The following is a 19,393-nucleotide window of genomic DNA, read 5'->3' as shown; positions in this document are numbered from 1 at the left end:
CAGCTGAAGTCTTTATTTCCCTTCAACACTTTGAAGAATGGGGTGCTTTTGTCGGCTGACCGAGAGATAAAACGGGCTAGAGCCGCCATCCTCCCGGTCAACATCATAACCTCTTTTCGATTCCTCGGCTCCGGCAGGTCCAGGATTGCTTGGACTTTCTCTGGATTGGCATCAATTTCCCTGGCGCTGACGAGTACGCCGAGGAACTTACCTGCCCGGACACCGAAGTTGCATTTCATCGGGTTAAGTTTCATCTTGTATTTCCATAGTGAACAAAATGTCTCGTGTAAATCGGCTAAGTGCTCGCTGTCAGACTTGCTTTTTACAATAGCGTCGTCGACGTAAGCCTCAATGTTTCGCCCTTTTTTATTTTGGAACACTTTGTCCACCAGTCTTGTGTAAGTTGCGCCGGCGTTCTTCAAACCGAACGGCATCATTTTATACATGTATGTGCCGTTACTGGTGATGAATGCGCATTTAGGCATGTCTTCCTCGGCCATGAATACCTGATGATACCCTGAGAAGGCGTCCATCAGGCTCAGCATAGTGTAGCCTGCCGTGGCGTCAATTAAACTATCTATTCGAGGCAAGGGATAGCAATCTTTGGGGCACGATTTATTAAGATTGGTAAAATCTACACACATCCTCCACGCCCCCGATGACTTCCTCACCATTACAACATTAGCTAACCACTCAGGATAAGTACAAGGCATGATAAAGCCCGCCGCTAGTAATTTATCTACCTCGGCTTTGATGGCCTCATCCTTCTCGGCTGAGGAGTTCCTCATCCTTTGCTTGACAGGGCGAGCGGTGGGGAGTACGTTCAGCTTGTGAACAATTACCTCCCGGCTCACGCCTGGCATCTCGGCCGCTGAGTAGGCGAAGACGTCTTTGTTCTTCCTCAGCAGGTCTAGGAGAGCGGCCCTGAATTTTGGCTCCAGGTTGACACCGACGGTTACGGTACGCCCTGGGTCAATTTCCACTTCTTCGGTCTTGGCTCCTTCAACCATGCTGACGGTTGCATCCATGAGGTCGCCCTCCTGTTGTAAGGATGGGCTCTTACCCTTCTCTGACTTCTTTGCCACTTTGAGGGATTGCATGTTGCACCCTCTGGCAGATATCTGGACGTTGACTACCTCGTCCTTCTCGTCCTTTGAGACGAGATTATGCGCTTCCCCCCGGTCCGAGACATACATCAGTGTCAGGGCCCGGATGGACATCACTGCATCGGCCTCGCTCAGAGTGACTCGGCCTATGAGAACGTTGTAGGCGGACGAGCCGTCAATGACCACGAACTCAGCTAGGACATTCTTAGCCGCGTTCCCCTCGCCGAACATCACCGGCGATCCCGATTGACCCCGGGGGTACCAGGCCGCCCCGGAAAAACTGTACAACGGATTGGTGCAGGGGCTCAAGTCTTCAACCTTCAGACTGAGGTTGAGAAAGCACTCCCTGAACATGATGTTCGTGTAGGCGCCTGTGTCAATCAGGCACCTCTTGACTAGGTGGTTGGCTATGTCCAAGTGGACTACAAGTGGGTCGCTGTGAGGGGCGATGACTCCCTCGTAGTTCTTCTTTCCAATAGTCATATCGGGGATGTTGGAAGCGGGGATCGCTGTTTTGGGCACAAAGTTGATGGCCTGATATAGTTCGTTCAGGTGCCGTTTGTGCCCATGAGCGGACCCACCGTTCTCGTTGCCCCCGATGACAACATGGATTACTCCTATCTGTTCAAAGACGGACTTTTTATTTGAGCCGCCGATATCCTTCTTTTGGCCTCCGGCAACATACTTGCTGAGGCTCCCCTTCCGGATCAGCTCTTCAATGGCATTTTTCGAGATGCCTAGCTTGTCGATTAAGTGGCCGGTGTGGCCGTGGTACTCACAGTACTGGCTCGTGTCACCATCCCCCCTCGCCTTGGGAGGCCTTTCCCACTTCTGACCCTCGTTCTTGCTCAGGGCAAAGACCTCGGCAGCAGATACGAGTATACGACCAAGGGGGTGTGACCATTGAACCGCTTTTGGTAGTACGGTCCTGAACTCCCCCCGGCGCCCGCCGAGTTCTGTTTCCTGGCGGATTTGTCAGACCGTGACCTATTATTGTCACGGCGTCCTTCATCCGGGTTGTCCTCCCGGCGGCTCTTTCTCTCTCGAGTGCCCGGCCTCGGCGGGCCTACCCGTGTTTTGTGGTAGTCCTCCACCTTTATGGCTTGGTCGGCCATCTTCCTGGCGGAGTCTAGGTTCAGGCCGCCGCACTTGATGAGCTCGTTTTTTAAGTCTCCTCTTGGGAGGCCTTTCATCAGTGCGAAGGCCGCCAGCTCGCTGTTCAGATCACGAATCTGCTGAACCTTGGCATCGAACCTCTTTACATAACTTCGGAGAGACTCGCCCCCCTTCTGTCTGATAGTCAGGAGGTCCGATGTCTCGACGGCCCTCCTCTTATTGCAGGAATACTGGGCCAAAAATGTGTCCCTTAGGTCGGAATAACAGTATACCGACCCATCAGGTAGCCCCTTGTACCAACTTTGTGCCATCCCATGCAGAGTCGTTGGGAAGACTCGGCACCAAACCTCATCAGGTTGCTCCCACACCGACATGTAAGACTCGAAAGCCTCGGCATGGTCGGTTGGGTCGCTTTCTCCCTTGTATGATTGATGTGACCATAATTAGCGCATATTTAGCCCCCGAATTAGCCTTGTTCCCATGCTTTTTAGTGCCTATTTGGGTCATTTCTTATCTTTAGTTCTTTGTTTTGCATATTCTTTGAGATTTTGATCCCTTGGTAGGAAAGGAGTAAGAATCTTGCATTTTCATGGCAAAACGAGGCTAAATTGATTGTATTCAATGACCAAGCATCAAGAAGAGACAAGACTAGAAGGCCTTTGTACATATCATAGTAGAAGAACAATGTTGAGAAAGGATCCTTGCGTCCCCAAGGAGATCCCCAAGGAATTTATGAAGAAAAGGGAAGAAAAGAAGAAGAATTGACGCTGACCAACAATCCGAACGGATTGCAGACAATCCGTCCGTCCAGCCTCAACAATCCGAGCGTCCCTCCTTGGAATCCGCTCGGATTCCCCCTCAACAATCCGAGCGTCCCTCTCCCGAATCCGCTCGGATTGCATCGCCAAATCCGGCCGTCCCGACTCTAATCCGCCCGATTCACGCACAAAGACGGATTTCATTCTTCAAGCTACGAAAAGAGAAGCCCTTCTCTCAGAAAATACCGGGTCCTCCTTGCTCAACTTAAAAAGTGTAATTACTAGTTTAGCCCTTAGTTAACCCTAATGCATCCTCCCTAATTTTCACTATAAATACCCCATTAGTCTAATTAGAGGAGCATGTTCTTCTTATCAATATTTAGAGTAGTTAATATCAATCAAATCTCTCTTCAATATTGTAATCAAGTATTAATCAAGTTTTAATCCAAGTTTTAGTTCTTTAATCTCTCTCTTGTTCTTCCTTTATTTTGGGTAATTAGAAGATTATTGGGTTTATTGGGAGATTGACAACCTTCCATCAATCATCAAGTTCTTCTATTATTCTTTGCTTTATTTTGGAATCATTAGTAGGTATAATCTCTTAATCCCTTTTTAATTATTGTTAATTACTTTCATTTATTCATCATGTTTCATATTGTTGGTATGATTGACAACCTTGCTAGCATGATCAACATGATAATGAGTGAGTAGTCTCTTAGCTAGGGTTTAATGGGTGATTAGGGGAAACCAGCATGGGGAATGGTTCATGCTTAAATCAATATGCTTTCATATCTTATTTGCTTGCTTGTTTTGATCTTAATACATGCACATGTTATATTTGATGAAATGCTAAGCCTATGAATCCTTGCATTTACTATCATCTACTATCCTTTCAACAAGACTTGTAAGACATAACCCAACTCGAGTCTTGTTAGACCATGCATGTGTTGAGTAGGAAAGATTAAGTCGACTTGTAGGTGTTGTACAATCTAATCGATTCGGCTCCGGGACCCAAACTTTCCTAGGATTGTAAGATATAACCCAACTCAATCCATCACAACAATAATTGCTTGCTTATAATTTGAGAACATGTTTGTATGATCATATCCCATGATTCCCCTATGAACCCATGACACCCTAGTGCCTTTAATCAATTGTTTACACCCCTTATTTTATTCATCTTGCTAGTTTATTTTCATTGTTATTTTAGTTTAGTGACCTTCTACACCAACCCAATTTGTGACACCCCTAGACACTACTAGTTACAATAAAATTCTCATTTCAATACCCGTCCCTTGGGATCCGACCTTTACTTGCCTCTTTACTAATTGTAGAGTTGTTTGTGAAGTATAAATTGTGTTTTGTATCGACCATTGACCAACGACCACATATACTTAATTGTGAACACGAAATGGCCTCGATCAATGATATGAGTGACAACTTTAGCTTAGTCGGCACCGGGACCTCTAGGACATAGTCACTGAGGGGCTGTCTGACCACGTGTCGAACGACACGCGGCGATCGGCTCCTCGCGTCCTTAGTCCGGCTCCTCTCCCCGTGGCGGGAAGGGCTTCTTCTCAGACTCTGGTGAGTCGGGCTTCTTCTCCGACTCTGGTGAGTTGGACTTCTTTCACTCCTCTGGGGCAGGCCTCGTCGGTGCTGCGGCGACACTGTCCTCCCGCGAGTGCGGGAGGACTCTGGTCTACCGCTTGCACTCTGGGCTCCCCCGGCGTCTTGACAGGGTCAGCTTCCTCCAATGCTTCGTCCAAGTTCCTTGGAGTCACTTTTTGGGCCCTGATCTCCTGTGAGGGCGTCGCCGCTCTTGTCGGAGTGACAGTGTGAGTCGGCGTGCTACCCATTAGGTCCAGGAGTAGCTTCAGTTTAGCTGCATCAACCACATGTCCCATGATGGTGACTTGGTCGGCGGGCAGCGGTGTATCTGGTATTATTGGCATCCCGTACGCCGGTTGAATTACTCGGCCGGTGGAGGGCTGCGCAACCCCAGAATTGTGGACGGTATCATCTTGGCAGAATTCGGTTTCGTCAGTCACAATTGCTTCTGCCTGTTTTGACATCTTCTTAGCTTGTAGGGTGGGTTTTGTTTTGTGTTTTTTTTTTTTTTTTTTTTGTTTGGGAACGAATGTGACTAGCTTCTAGTATCTTCCCCACAGACGGCGCCAATTGTTCCGGGTGTAATTCCAGAGCAGTTATTTGTTACCACCTGTGCTTGTAGAATGATGCCTTTGGTTGAATCCTCCTTTCGGTCTCCTGAAAGGATGAACAAACTGAGGGCTCGGCTTTGTACCGAGCGAACTCACTCCGACGCTCAAGTCAGTAAACTTAAAAGGATTAAGTCGTGTGTTACTTGGCGAAGTATATATTGTAGAGAGATAAGGAAGATATTACCAGATTATGAGGTGTTTAGGTTATATTTCGGATCCTTTCCTCAATGAGGGTTGAGGAGTATTTATAGACTTTCACCTTTTGTCACGTAGTGGCCAAGTGGCTAGCAGGTGGAAAGACTGATCTACCCTCGGCCGAGGGACCCATGGCAGGCCGGCGGGCCCTGTTAACTGGTCGCCGAGGGTTCTTGGATATGAGTACGCGGATATGTGCCCCGGCTGGCTAGTTGTCCCAGCCGAGGCACCAGATGACAGGCCGACGGGCTGCGTCGGTTAAGCTGTCTAAGTCGTTGACTTGCTGTGGATATCTTTGACCTTGCTCAATATGTTGACTCGGTCAGCGGGTGCAGAATATGCTCCATCAACGCGCTCAACATTTGGGTCGACTGCACAGCGGTACCCACTAACCCACCTCATTGACATCCATAGTTATAATCAAGTTGATGTTAATTTCGGTTTCAATTTGATTTCGACTGAGTTCATTCGGTTAGCCACTTTTATCAGTTTATATTATTTCGAGTTAGGATCGATTTGGGTCGAAGCAATATAAGATCAAGTGAATTTTATTGAGCTTAAGGTTAAAATTTTGGTTTAATATTTCTTATACGTAAAAATTCGAAGTACCGTTAATATATAATGAATCAAAGAAAAAACTCTTTAAATTAAAGTGTTTTTTAGAAGATAAATATTTTAAAATCAGATTAGTCGGTTCGGTTCTTATCGAGTCAAATACATGCAGGCTCGGGTGTTCGGTCGATCATCAATTCAATTATTTTCAATCGTTTTTCGAGATCGTGTTTACTTTATTAGGTCACATAGATATAATGGTTTGTTAGTTGATAAGTTTTAAGTGCTGTAATCACGCAAATCTAGACAATAAGATGTTACTCGTTTGGTTGCCATACGGGAATTAATTTTCCATGATTTTACAAAACACGTGAATTGGTCAATTCACGTAAATTGCCAAAAACTTATTTGGTTGACATCCTGGAGTTGAATTCATGCGGGAGTTTCCAATTACCTAGGGAGGCCCAGGTAATTAAACTCTCCCGTAATGGAGAAATTGGGAACTCCTAGGAAAATGCAATTCACGTGATTTTGGGCAAACAAACAACCTTCATTTTTTCCAATTTATGTGAATTTCCAATTCACTCACTTTTAATGGGGCAACCAAACGACACCTTAGACTATCTTTTATAGAAAAACTCATTTATTTAATGCTATCAATAAATGAGTGCGCTTTATCTAAAAAAAACGTTTCATAATGTGAGACCGTCTGACATAATTATTATATGGAAATTGATAAATATAACTCATTGGGTTGTATTTAAGGAACTAAAAACGAAAATAAATATTTAATATATGTATTAATTGCATTGATTTATGTGTAATTTATTCCCTAATTTCTAAATTAATACTCCCTCTATTATTCATTATATGTCATTTTAGGAAAAACACAAATATTAAAAAAGTAGATTAATTGTGATTATATCATTAATAATTAATTATGCAATAAATAAAGCGAGCAAAATACTTAGTTATTTACAATACATAGTGAATTTCTTTATTGTCAACCCATGAAAAAATGTTGTATGGAATGAAATTAATGACCCATAATTAAGTTCCAATTCCACTAAAAAAGAGATTGCATAGAAAATGCAAAAGGACATATAAGAAGTAAATTTATCAATTACCTAAAACGACATATTAAGAATAATGAAGGGAGTACTAAATTTTAAATGATGTTAAATGCTTAAATACAACTCATTAGTTATTATTGAGTTGTTTTTATCATTTCTAGGGTGATTATGAACAAATATAATTTAAGGATAAGATCAATCAATGAGATGTTTGTTTATTTTATTTGAGTGCTAAAAATTAGGTTTTCATAAGAGAACAAAATAGCATTAGTAGCAAATTAAAATAACACCAATTTTTATTTGTGACGGTGATATTTATCGCAAACTTGTAACGGGTTAAATAAAATTCACATGAAAGGATAAAAACAAGTCATTTATGGTTTCCTATACATTTTACTTTTGTTTAATCTTTTCATGTGGGTGGTACTCGACCGTCATAAGTAGGGATGGCAATGGGTAGGGTCTGGGTAGGGTCCGCCTAGACCCGGACCCGGACCCGAGATTTTCCCTTAGGACCCGTACCCGACCCAGACCCGCAAGGGTCTAAAATTGGAGGACCCATACCCGGACCTATGGGTAAGGGTAGGGTCTGCAGGTCTACCCGTGGTCAGAGTTTATTGCTTTAGTAACAATATTAACAGCTATGGGGTCTATAATATTAAAAAAAAATCATACTACTTTAACATTATGAGTTTATTAATCTGCCATTAATAGTGGTTGTCGGTCGCCGCCTATTAGAGAGGTGGTTGCTTGGGTCGCGTGTCGATCTTTGTGGTGGTGGTTTTCTTGTGTCAGCGGTGGAGTGGTGGTATTGTCAGAAGAGTTTGGTTGGGTTTTATCACTTTATGGGATGGGGGAAGAGAAAGAGACTTTAGTTGAGTTTCTACAGTCTGCCAGTATGAATTCAGAAAAGTTGTGATTTTGATTTTTTTCTTTAATAAAGGGTCTAAGGGTCAGGTATGGGTCTCATAACTTAGACCCGGACCCGAAATATTTTCTTAAGACCCATACCCGACCCATACCCATTGGGTCTGAAAAAATGAGATCCATACCCGACCCATTAGGGTCCGACCCTCAGGATCTGGGTTGGGTCCCCGACCCACTGCCATCCCTAGTCATAAGTGAGACATATTATTAAAATAATTACAAAATCTCATTGAAGACAGCGATATCCGTCACAAGCTTGTGACGGATACCATTTCCTCTCACAAAATATCCATGAGAGGTGAGTGGGGAAGCACATGGGGGTGCCCCATCTTGTTCCCTCTCCCTTTTTGTGAGAGGTCTTCAACTTGTGACGGAATTAGCCTGTCACAAGCAAGACGCTTTGTAAAATAATAGAGTTTCGTCAGCTAGTTAGAAAAGTAAACGTGCCAAAATAAAAACAAGGGTGGTGGGGTTGGGTCATGACTCATGACTCATGCATTTATAGGACACGGTTTCAAAGAAATTTGAGGAGGTCAAATGCTGAGACGAACCTTGAAGTGGCATTTGTGTAATTAAATGAGAATAAGGTGGTCATTTTATTGATCAACAACGAGAGAGATAAATAAAAAGGAAAAGGGTTGTTGCAGCTTTCATGGAAAATACGCAGCTAAGCGTTTTTTTTTTTTAGACAACACGCAGCTAAGCGTTACTCGTCGTAAGAGTCGAGAGTCGAGACTTTTGTCGCCAAGATATATACTTCCTCTAATTTCCGACCAACTACAAATTAAGTCATTACTTAGTATGTAAATGATTGAGTAAAATGGGTATTGTATAATGCCTAAATTAGTAAAATGTTCAATTATCAAATACAGAGTAAAATTAAGTGTTATTAGAAGCAAGACGTAGTGTAGGTTATATGAGTATTAGTGTAAATATGTAAAATATGTTACATATTTACACTAATAATGAGTAATACTCCATATATAATGCCTTTATTATGATGGATGTGAGTCATACGACAATTGATTTACTAAAAATAGAGTAGCTTAGTGTTAACCAAAAGTTAAAAGTGAGTAGTTTGGTTTTGATGTAAGGGCTAAGGAGTAGAGTTAGTGGCTGCTGGGGCAGGTGGTGAGGCAGGTTGTTTACATCCCTTCTCTGACTAAAGAAAGAAGCTAAATATAATATTAGTGTAAATATGTAAAATATGTAAATATTTTATACCGTATCTTTAGCCTTGTAATTAGCCTTGTATTTAGGTTACGTATATGTTAGTTATGGATACGATATTGTAATTATTGAGTATATATATCAATCTAAGCTAATCACCCTAATTAGGGGATTACACAATAACATGGTATCAGCTAGGTTACGATAGAAACCCTAGTTTGTTTCCGCCTCCTTGCCTCGGCTCTCACCCTCACCGACTGTTATCCCCACAGTCCGATCACCCCATTTCGATGGGCGACAAAAGTGCACCACAAAAGCCTCCCCTCCACCCCGTTTTCACCGTCTCCAACATACAACACAAAATACGTGTTCTCGACGGAACAAAGGTCACATACGCGTCATGGGTTCGCCTATTTACGCTTCACGCCAAGGGTTACAAAGTTCTTGCTCATATTGACGGTACCAAGCCACCTGCTCCTGATGCCGACAACTATGACGAATGGTGTGAGATCGATGCTCATGTCCTTCAATGGATTTACGGGACAATGAGCGATGACCTTCTTCCTCGGGTCCTTGAAGACGAGTCCACGGCGTATGAGGCATGGCTGCGAGTTCAGAATATTTTCCTGAGCAATAAAGGGGCACGAGCTGCCGCCTTAGAGAATGAGTTTAACAACCTTAAACTCTCCAATATGCCATCCCTGGATGCCTACTGCCAGCGTTTGCGGGATCTCGCTGGTCAATTAAAGGACGTCGGTGCTGCTGTAAACGGTCAACGTCTCGTATTACAGCTTGTTCGTGGTCTTCCATCGTCATACGACACCGTCGCATCTTATATCAATCAGACGCTACCTAATTTTGAGACGGCTCGGAGTATGCTTGAATTGGAATTGCACCGTCAAACTGCTCGGGATGAACCTTCAGAAGCGTTGGTTGTCTCTAATCCTCCTTCCTCTGATTCGTCGGGATGGAGTGAAAAATCCAAGCCGCCTCAACAACCACCTCGCTCGTCTAATTATCGAGGTAATAATTATAATCCTAATTTCCATAATAATAATAATAATAATAATCGCCGTCGCGATAATCGTAGCAGCAACAATAATAAGCCGCGTACTGACTCCTCTGCATCCGGCACTACCTCCTCTGTTTCTGCTCCCTCTTGGCCGTCCCCTGGTCCCTGGCCGTACCCATGGACCCCCCCTCCATGTCCCTATCCCACATATCCGGGGTGGGTTCAACCATGGCAGCTATGGGGTGCCCCGCGTTCTAACAGGTCTGCTGGCCGTGGCTCTTATGGCCAAGCTCACATTGCTGAAACTGAATCTCCGCAACCAACCGACCTTGGGCAAGCCTTTCAGGCTTTGGGATTACAACAACCAGTAGATGGTCCGTGGTTTATGGACACTGGTGCATCGTCTCACCTCACATCCGATGCAGGTACGCTGATTTCTCCTTCTAGTGCAAGTAATATTCGTTCTATTTTAGTTGGCAATGGTAATAGTATTCCAGTCCGGGGCTCGGGAACCGCAACCTTACCTGCCAAAGACCGCACTCTATATCTTACCAATGTCCTTTACACTCCTCGTATTATAAAGAACCTCATTTCTGTCCGTCAGTTTACAAAAGATAATAATGTCTCAGTTGAGTTTGACCCGTTTGGTTTTTCTGTGAAGGACCTTCAGAATGGGACTACGATCCTGAGGAGTGATAGTAATGGCGAGCTTTACCCCGTGTCTTCTGAGTCTTCGTCATCATCAACTGCCCCTGGTCACAGCCTTCTCACCTTTTCCAGCGATGTTTGGCAATGCCGTCTTGGTCATCCAGGACCAAACATCCTTCAGTTTCTTCGGAGTCAGTCTTTCATAAGTTGTAATAAAGGGTCGCACGATAATCTGTGTCATTCGTGCCAAATTAGTAAACACAAACGCTTGCCTTTTCATGATTCTACTTCTGCTACTTTAGCTCCGTTTGATATTATACATGCTGATTTATGGACTAGTCCTATTTTGAGTAAAAGTAGTCACAAGTATTATCTCGTTCTTATTGATAATTTTACGCAATTTGTTTGGGTTTACCCTTTAACTGCTAAATCTGAGGTATATCAAAAATTCCTCCAATTTACGTCCTACATACGCACACAATTCAATTGTCCAATTAAAAATTTTCAATGCGATTTAGGTCGTGAATTTGACAATAATTCTTTTAAGTCCTTTGCCAACAAAAACGGCCTGGTATTTCGGTTTTCTTGTCCTCAAACTTCCCCACAAAATGGTAAGGCCGAGCGCATGATCCGTCGTCTCAATGAAATCGTTTTAGCCCTCCTATACCACGCCTCTGTCCCCCCTCTTATTGGGTCGATGCCCTTCACGCTGCTGTTCACCTTCATAATATCCTTCCCACAAAAACTCTTCACTACCGTTCACCCACTTCCGCTCTCTTCAATAAAGACCCCTCATATGATCACTTACGTGTTTTTGGCTGCGCTTGTTATCCAAATTTATCGGCCCAAAGACCTCACAAATTAGCTCCTCGCTCCATTAAATGTGTCTTTCTAGGCTACCCGCCACAACATCGTGGGTATAGGTGTCTTGACTTGTCCACTGGTAAACTATACATCTCTCGTCATGTCACTTTCGATGAATCTGTATTCCCGTTTGCGGAGACCTCTCGTGAAAAACCAGACTCATACTCGTTTCTTGAGACTCCCATAAACCCCCTCCTGTTTGACGCCTTCACCGCACCTCACCAGCCCACACCCGAACCCACACCTGAACCCCAGACTCCTCCTCACTCCCCCACCCACGATGGCCCTCCAACCAGCCCTCCCCACGTCTTCCCGACACCTGCCACCACTCCCCTACACTCGCCATTAACCCGCACCCCTGACTCCCCTCCCACACCTACAACCAGTCCCTCTACCCCGCCACCACCACCCCCTCCACCACCCCCTCTCCCTACCCACAACATGACTACCCGCGCCATGAATGGCATCTTCAAACCCAACCCCCCGAAATCAGCCCTTCTGGCCAGCTCACACCCGAACCTATCCCCACTCCCAAAGTCACCCCACGAGGCTCTCCGAGACCCGAACTGGACTATTGCTATGCAGGACGAGTTTCGTGCACTTAAGGAAAATCACACCTGGGATTTAGTCCCTCGGCCAAATGATGTTAATATTATACGATGTTTATGGTTATATCGTCATAAGTTTAATAGTGACGGTTCATTACAACGGTATAAGGCTCGTCTGGTTGTCAACGGTAAATCACAACAGGTTGGTGTTGATTGTGACGAAACGTTTAGCCCTGTTGTTAAGCCCACAACGATCCGTACTGTTCTTAGCCTTGCCGTCTCTCGCTCCTGGCCAATCCACCAGCTCGATGTTAAGAACGCTTTTCTTCATGGTGATTTGGCCGAGACTGTTTATATGCATCAACCCCCTGGTTTTGTTGACAAGTCAGCCCCGTCTCATGTATGCCGCTTGCGTAAGTCTTTATACGGCCTTAAGCAAGCCTCTCGTGCTTGGTTTCAACGTTTTGCAACGTTTGTTTTGTCACAGGGCTTTCATAGCAGTGTGTGCGACACATCTTTATTCATTTATCATTCCGGTAATGACACGGCTTATATTTTATTATACGTGGATGATATCATTCTCACTGCATCTAGTTCTGTCCTTTTGCAACGAATTATCACTTCTTTGTCACAGGAATTTGCTATGACAGATTTGGGGGCTCTTAATCATTTTTTGGGCATCACTGTTACTAGGACTGGCACAGGTTTATTCTTATCTCAGCAGAAATATGCTGAAAGTATTCTCAGTCGTGCCTCTATGTCCTCTTGCAACCCGACCACTACTCCTGTTGATGTTGGGTCCAAACTAAGTGCCACTGCAGGTCCGCTTATCTCTGATCCCTCTCTTTACCGCAGCTTGGCTGGGGCCCTCCAGTATTTGACCATCACCCGGCCTGATATTGCTTATGCCGTTCAGCAAGTTTGTCTATTTATGCATGCCCCGCGTGAGCCGCATCTTCATTTCCTTAAACGTCTGCTCCGCTATGTTAAAGGTACACTTGCTTATGGTCTTACTATTTCTAAGTCCAAGTCGATTGCTATTACTGCCTATTCCGATGCTGATTGGGGTGGGTGTCCTGATTCACGTCGATCGACATCGGGCTACTGTGTTTTTCTGGGAGATAACCTTGTGTCCTGGTCTTCTAAACGACAACCGACCATCTCCCGGTCCAGTGTTGAGGCCGAATATCGTGGTGTTGCTAATGCCGTTGCTGAAACCTGTTGGCTACGAAATTTATTATTTGAACTCCATGTTCCTATCCTACGTGCTACACTGGTTTACTGTGATAATATTTCCGCTGTTTATCTGGCTGGCAACCCCGTTCAACATCAACGCACTAAACATATCGAGTTAGACATTCATTTTGTGCGTGAGAAAGTTCAAGTTGGTTATGTTCGTGTTTTACATGTTCCTGCTGCGTATCAATATGCCGATATTTTTACCAAAGAACTTCCTCGTTTTTTGTTTCATCGCTTTCGTTCCAGCTTGAGCGTTCGGCCTCCTCCCGCTCCAACTGCGGGGGCGTATTAGTGTAAATATGTAAAATATGTAAATATTTTATACCGTATCTTTAGCCTTGTAATTAGCCTTGTATTTAGGTTACGTATATGTTAGTTATGGATACGATATTGTAATTATTGAGTATATATATCAATCTAAGCTAATCACCCTAATTAGGGGATTACACAATAACATATAATTTTCGCCATCGTCTTCAATTTTTTAGTAATATTTATATAAATAATAACAAAGTTGAATCATTTAAAATATAGGTAGGAATGTAGGATACATATCCCTATAAAATTTTGGTCCGAATTGAAATTAATAATAAACGTACTAGTTAAGAACAAGGTGATGCATGAAAAAGACAAAGAACATATTGTTCATATTTTACATAAACGGAGAACGACTATCCATGGTCAACATTTGGCATATAATGACTATATGAGTGACATCAATTCAACTAGACTTTTGGACATGATAATTTGTACCAAGGAATCCCTCCTAGATCAAGTTTGTACTCCGGATGTCGCACTTCTCTTCCAATTGCGCGTCATCTATCGTACTCATTTCCTCGTCACTGAGACATATAGTCAATCCAAATTGTCCTAAATTATACACTCTCTGTCACTTTCTCATACTTTTTCCTCATTTTATATGGAGTATTCGCTTCGATTATATGTTTGCATAGCTATTTTATTTTTGTGTCTCTAACTTATTTATTTTTCCTTCTACTTTAAAAATGTTTTTCATGACTTACTTGATCATCCACCCCATCTTCATCAAGAAAGTCTTTCCGTAAATGTGTTCTTATTAGTATTCTTAGGCATATACACAAGTTATGTACAAGCATAGTTAGTTGGATTAGGCCCAACTCAATATAGCCCAAACAAAATGTTAAGTACATTAGTCTATTCTTTATCCACTTGTCGCCCAACAATTATATCCACAAATGGTCTACTTTTGGTTCCTTAATTTTTTGTATCAAAATCAAAGGTAAACAAGTAACTATGAATGAGGGAATATTCCACTAGTACTAAAGTGGGTGAGATATTTGTAAGAGAACTAGAGAATATGACCAACTAGAGGTGCAATCAGGTCGGTTTGGTTGGGTTTGAATTGGATCGAATCGGGTCATATTACAAAATTTCAATTTTTAATTGTTAAATTTAGCTTTTAATTATTACTTAGTTTAATTACTTCATTCAACGTATAAAACTTAAACACTAATCACATTCGTTTTGAACAATATAAAGTTTAATAATTGCCGGATCATTAATTCAATGGGTCAATAACAGGTCGGGTAGGAGTTGGGTTTATAAATTATAATCGCGTTACGAGTCGTCAATGAGTCGAGTTGGATCGGTTTCGGGTTGTAATATTCTCGGGTTCTATTGGGATGGGTTCAAATTGCAATATTATCGAGTTTGATCGGACCGGGTTTGTTCGGGTTCGACTCAGGTCAGTCGGGCTTGCCACTTGCGGGCTTTATGACAACTTATTCATTGTTTCAGATAATAGAAGATAGTTGAAACCACCAACTTTCTAACCAACTCGAACAATTTGGACAAGAATGACCAATCGAGGCCACAAAGTCGGGAATATGTTGCCTTACGGAAAAAAATGTTCAATTACCATTGTGCCGAAAAAACTAAGGTTTAGATTCACGTCTTTGATAGTGGAATATTTGAAATTTCCCATAAAATTTGTCAAATATTTTGAATTGAGTTAATAACACGGATTATCTCTTTTAATTATCTATTGATAAAAATTGGCTTCTTACAATCTGCGGAGTACTAACTTTTTCACATAAAAGTATCCCACATTAATAAAATGAGAAAGAAGTGAAGTATATTACAATATTCTATAGATCAAGGAGTCCCCTTCTTTTATCACTAATTTTTTTTTATGATGGACGTATAATGTTGACTCTCTCTCAATTCCTACTTAATATTTAGTTGGGGTATTTTGGAATAGAGTTAGAATTCTGATGGATTCTCATTCCACTCAACCTCTTGAAATCTCATACCCACCTCCTCCCCATGGATTCAAACTCCATTCTTTCATGTTTATTTTTCTAATGAACAAAACATGTTTTGGAAGGTATGGAATTGGAGCCCCATACTTCTATGATTTTTCATTTCAATCCATTACATTCCTAAATAGTGAACCAAACGACCCCTTATAGTTTTAATACATACCCTTCTTAAGTTCTTATGCATGCATGATATGTACGCTTTGATTTTAAAAATTTCCATCAAAGTAGGAATTTTTTACTTAAATGGCATCTAAACCAAAATATTTACAAAAATGGGACTCATTCTAAACTATTTACACGAAATGGATCCACGTCAGCACCTTATTTTTTTTTTTTTACAGATTTCTTAACTTCTCGACACATGATTTACCGGGAAGTATTTTTTTTTTTATTTCATAGACTTCTCGCCAGTTCAATCAGCGAGAAGTTTGTATTGTATGTTGTTGCTCCTTGACATGATTCTTGTTCATCTTCGTTCTCCTTGCTCTCTCTACCAAACCACAAACTACCACCACCATTCTCTTCCTCTCACTTCTCTTGTCATATAAACATCTTGTTTTGAATGCTTATCCTCGTAGTTTGAAAAGTAAAAAGCCCGCAATATTGCCGTACATAACTATATTTGCGATTTCGGTAACTTGGTCTTTACTTGAGATTGATTTCCGCAATTTATTGACTCCCATTCCCGCTGTTTTTTCCTTGTGGTAATCAAACTAAATCGACAATGAGCCAAGCATACAAATGAAAGAGAGGGGTGAGTTATTAGCGTAACATATTCATTCATGAAACCGAAATCGCAGAAATAGCTGTGAGCGGCAATATTGCGGGCTTTTTTCTTTGCAAAGTACGATAATAATCATTCGTAAAAAAGATGTGTATGTGATAAGGGAAGTGAGAGGAAGAAAATGGTAGTGGTACTTTGTGGTTTGGTAGTCGGAGCAAGGAGAACTGAGATGAAGAAGGAAGCATGTCAAGAAGCAACAACATACACAAACTTATCGCTGAATCAACTGGCGAGAAGTCTATTAAATAAAAAAAAAATACTTCCCGCTAAATCATATGTCGAGAAGCTAAGAAATCTGTAAAAAAAAAAAAATAAGGTGCTGACGTGGACCCATTCCGTGTAAATAGTTTGGAATGAGCCCCATTTTTGTAAATATTTTGATTTAGAACGCCATTTAAGTAAAAAATTCTCAAAGTAGTCTATCATGAACAAAGATATTATTTAATAAATCAAATTTAAAAATTTAACATGGTATTAAAGCTTTGTTCTTTGGACTGAATCGGATATGGATTAAATTTATAGGATCTGAACTGAATCGAACAAAATTTATAGTATTTGAACTGAATTTATAGGATCTGAAATTTTCTAAACTTATAGAATTTGAACTGATATGAACTTATAGGATGTGAACTGAATTTATAAAATCCGAACTTTTCTAAACGGAACTTATAAGATCTGAACTGAATTTAAATTAAGTGATTTTAAATGCAAAAGAACATGACCTAAAGCCTCTAGATAAATAAAACGGAAACACAAAATTCAATCCTGCCTAATAGCTAAAGTTAAAAAGTTAAACAAGTTTTAAACAAGTGATTAATGATCTATGCTTAAAAAGGGTAGGAATTGAGTTGTGAGCATCATTAAAACACAAGGGAGTGAAGGGACTGATCTTACTCCGTGATGTATTATTATACTCCCTAATAGCCATTTTGTGTGTGCAAAAAAACAAGGTAAGGTAGTAAACTTGGATGTTAAGCGAATCAGAAATTCCTTTATTTCACTCCAAATTTAATCACTCGTCCATTAGTGTTTATTCCATTTCTAATGAATCGGAAAATTCACAGTCTTTAGTTCTGAATTATGATGAAATAAAGTAAATGACTTAGTAGTTGTTCTTCTTTCAATTGTGAAATAACAAATTCTTCAAGACAATTTTCAACACAATTTTTTTTTTTCATTTTGGTTCATTCTGAAACAATATTTTTGTATTTGTAAAACATGGTAGGCCCGTAAATACTTGATCCCTCACCCCGCAATTTGCGAAAACGATTGATGCACTATTTTGGTAATGTTGTTGTCAGTTGGTGTTTAGGTACCACATGTGCCTTTTTAAGTTCTCGTCCTTAAAAGTCTAATATAACTCGAGTTAGGCAACCCTTTTTTTTTTTTAATGAATTGAGCTTAACAGAATTGAATGGACTTCACCTAAACCGAACGAAATTGATAAACAAAAAAATAGTGACCTGACCAAAACTGAACTAAATCGAACCGATTTGAGCTTAATTGAACTTAAAACAAAAGGTCCTCTTATTCAAGCATATAAGCTTGCCTAAACTTGACGTAAAGACAAGATCTGGTGGGGGAAAGAGTAATGGAAGCATGACGAATAACGTGAATACTTGCTGCTAACCGTGTAAATTCCTGTTTTTGTTCCCCTCACTCTCTCTCTATAATACCCACTGTTCCAAGATCCAATGTTGTAAAGCATTTCATTTTGGATCTTGAATGCCACGTTTCCATGGTTTTAGTTCATTATATATAGGTTAACTAGCATTGAGCTTTTGTTAAAAACTTAATCATGTCGCCGCAGCTAAGAAGAAATCTGCTTGTTTTACTCATCGCTGTATTATCCGTCTCTTTGAAATCAGGTATGCTGAATATTGAGTGTTGGGAGTAATTGTGGAATACGTACTATATATGTTGTGATTTTAATGGATGTTTGGAGTGAGCAGTGACGGCAGAGGAGGAGGAATGGTGCATAGCGGACGAGCAGACGGGGGATGCAGAGCTACAGATGGCACTCGATTGGGCGTGTGGTCGAGGAGGAGCAGACTGCAGTAAGATACAGAGAAATAAAGAATGCTTCCTTCCAAACACACTGAAAGATCATGCTTCATATGCCTTTAACAGCTATTACCAAAAGTACAAGCATAAGGGTGCTACTTGTTACTTCAATTCGGCCGCTCTAGTCACCAGTCTCAATCCCAGTAAGTTCCTACTGTAATGATTTTCACATGAATGACCGTGTTTGGATTATGTAAACTTTAATGTCGTCTTGTGTTTTCACTACTTCTGCTTGAACAGGTCATGGTCGATGCAAGTACGAGTATTTCCCTTGAGGCAACCCATCTGTGATCCGCCTATGACTCCATGAGCTTACTTTAGTAGTTCAGTTGCATCGTCCTACTTAGGCCGTATGTCAAGCTTATATGCTTATTTATGAAATCAATTTTATAAATTCATAAAACTATGGACGTCTTGTGTTGGTATGATCGTATCTTCTTGTTGAGACTAAATACAATTTACAATCAATCGTTGGAGATAATTCATACTATTCAATATCAGGTTTTCTTTGGACAAATATTTGATCCTTGTCCTATGTTGAAAACAGAAAGGGTAAATAATGATGGATTCAAAAGGGTCCTGCTATACGTCGTCGACAAATTACTAAATATCGTCGACAATTAACGTAAATTTCCAAGTTTGCCCTCCATATCATAACTCCATATCCGTCTCACCAAAATGCAATTTCCGTCTCAAAACAAAAATGCAATTTCCGTCTCACTAAAACACAAGTCACCGTCTCACTAAAATATTTCAAACAAAAAAAAAAGTCGGGTTTTGTAATTAACAACATGAACGGGAACGATTTTAACAAC

The 19,393-nt window shown here is 41.4% G+C and overlaps 2 protein-coding genes across 2 annotated transcripts; both read left to right on the top strand.

Moving 5' to 3' along the window:
- Positions 1 to 9,409: 9,409 nt before the first annotated feature.
- Positions 9,410 to 13,722, top strand: LOC141637580 (uncharacterized). Its single transcript, XM_074447086.1, has 3 exons — positions 9,410 to 11,215; positions 12,394 to 12,591; positions 12,679 to 13,722. Exons 1-3 carry the CDS (start codon positions 9,410 to 9,412, stop codon positions 13,720 to 13,722), a joined length of 3,048 nt encoding a protein of 1,015 aa, XP_074303187.1.
- A 4,427-nt stretch (positions 13,723 to 18,149) lies between these two features.
- On the top strand, positions 18,150 to 19,059 carry LOC141642490 (PLASMODESMATA CALLOSE-BINDING PROTEIN 5). The gene is made up of 3 exons (XM_074451321.1): positions 18,150 to 18,382; positions 18,467 to 18,721; positions 18,819 to 19,059. Exons 1-3 carry the CDS (start codon positions 18,313 to 18,315, stop codon positions 18,851 to 18,853), a joined length of 360 nt encoding a protein of 119 aa, XP_074307422.1. The 5' UTR covers positions 18,150 to 18,312; the 3' UTR covers positions 18,854 to 19,059.
- The last annotated feature ends 334 nt before the right edge of the window (positions 19,060 to 19,393 follow it).

The sequence above is a fragment of the Silene latifolia genome, chromosome 2, assembly GCF_048544455.1.
Source record: "Silene latifolia isolate original U9 population chromosome 2, ASM4854445v1, whole genome shotgun sequence".
NCBI classification, from domain to species: Eukaryota; Viridiplantae; Streptophyta; class Magnoliopsida; order Caryophyllales; family Caryophyllaceae; genus Silene; species Silene latifolia.
This window is presented reverse-complemented; position numbering and strand designations above follow the sequence as displayed.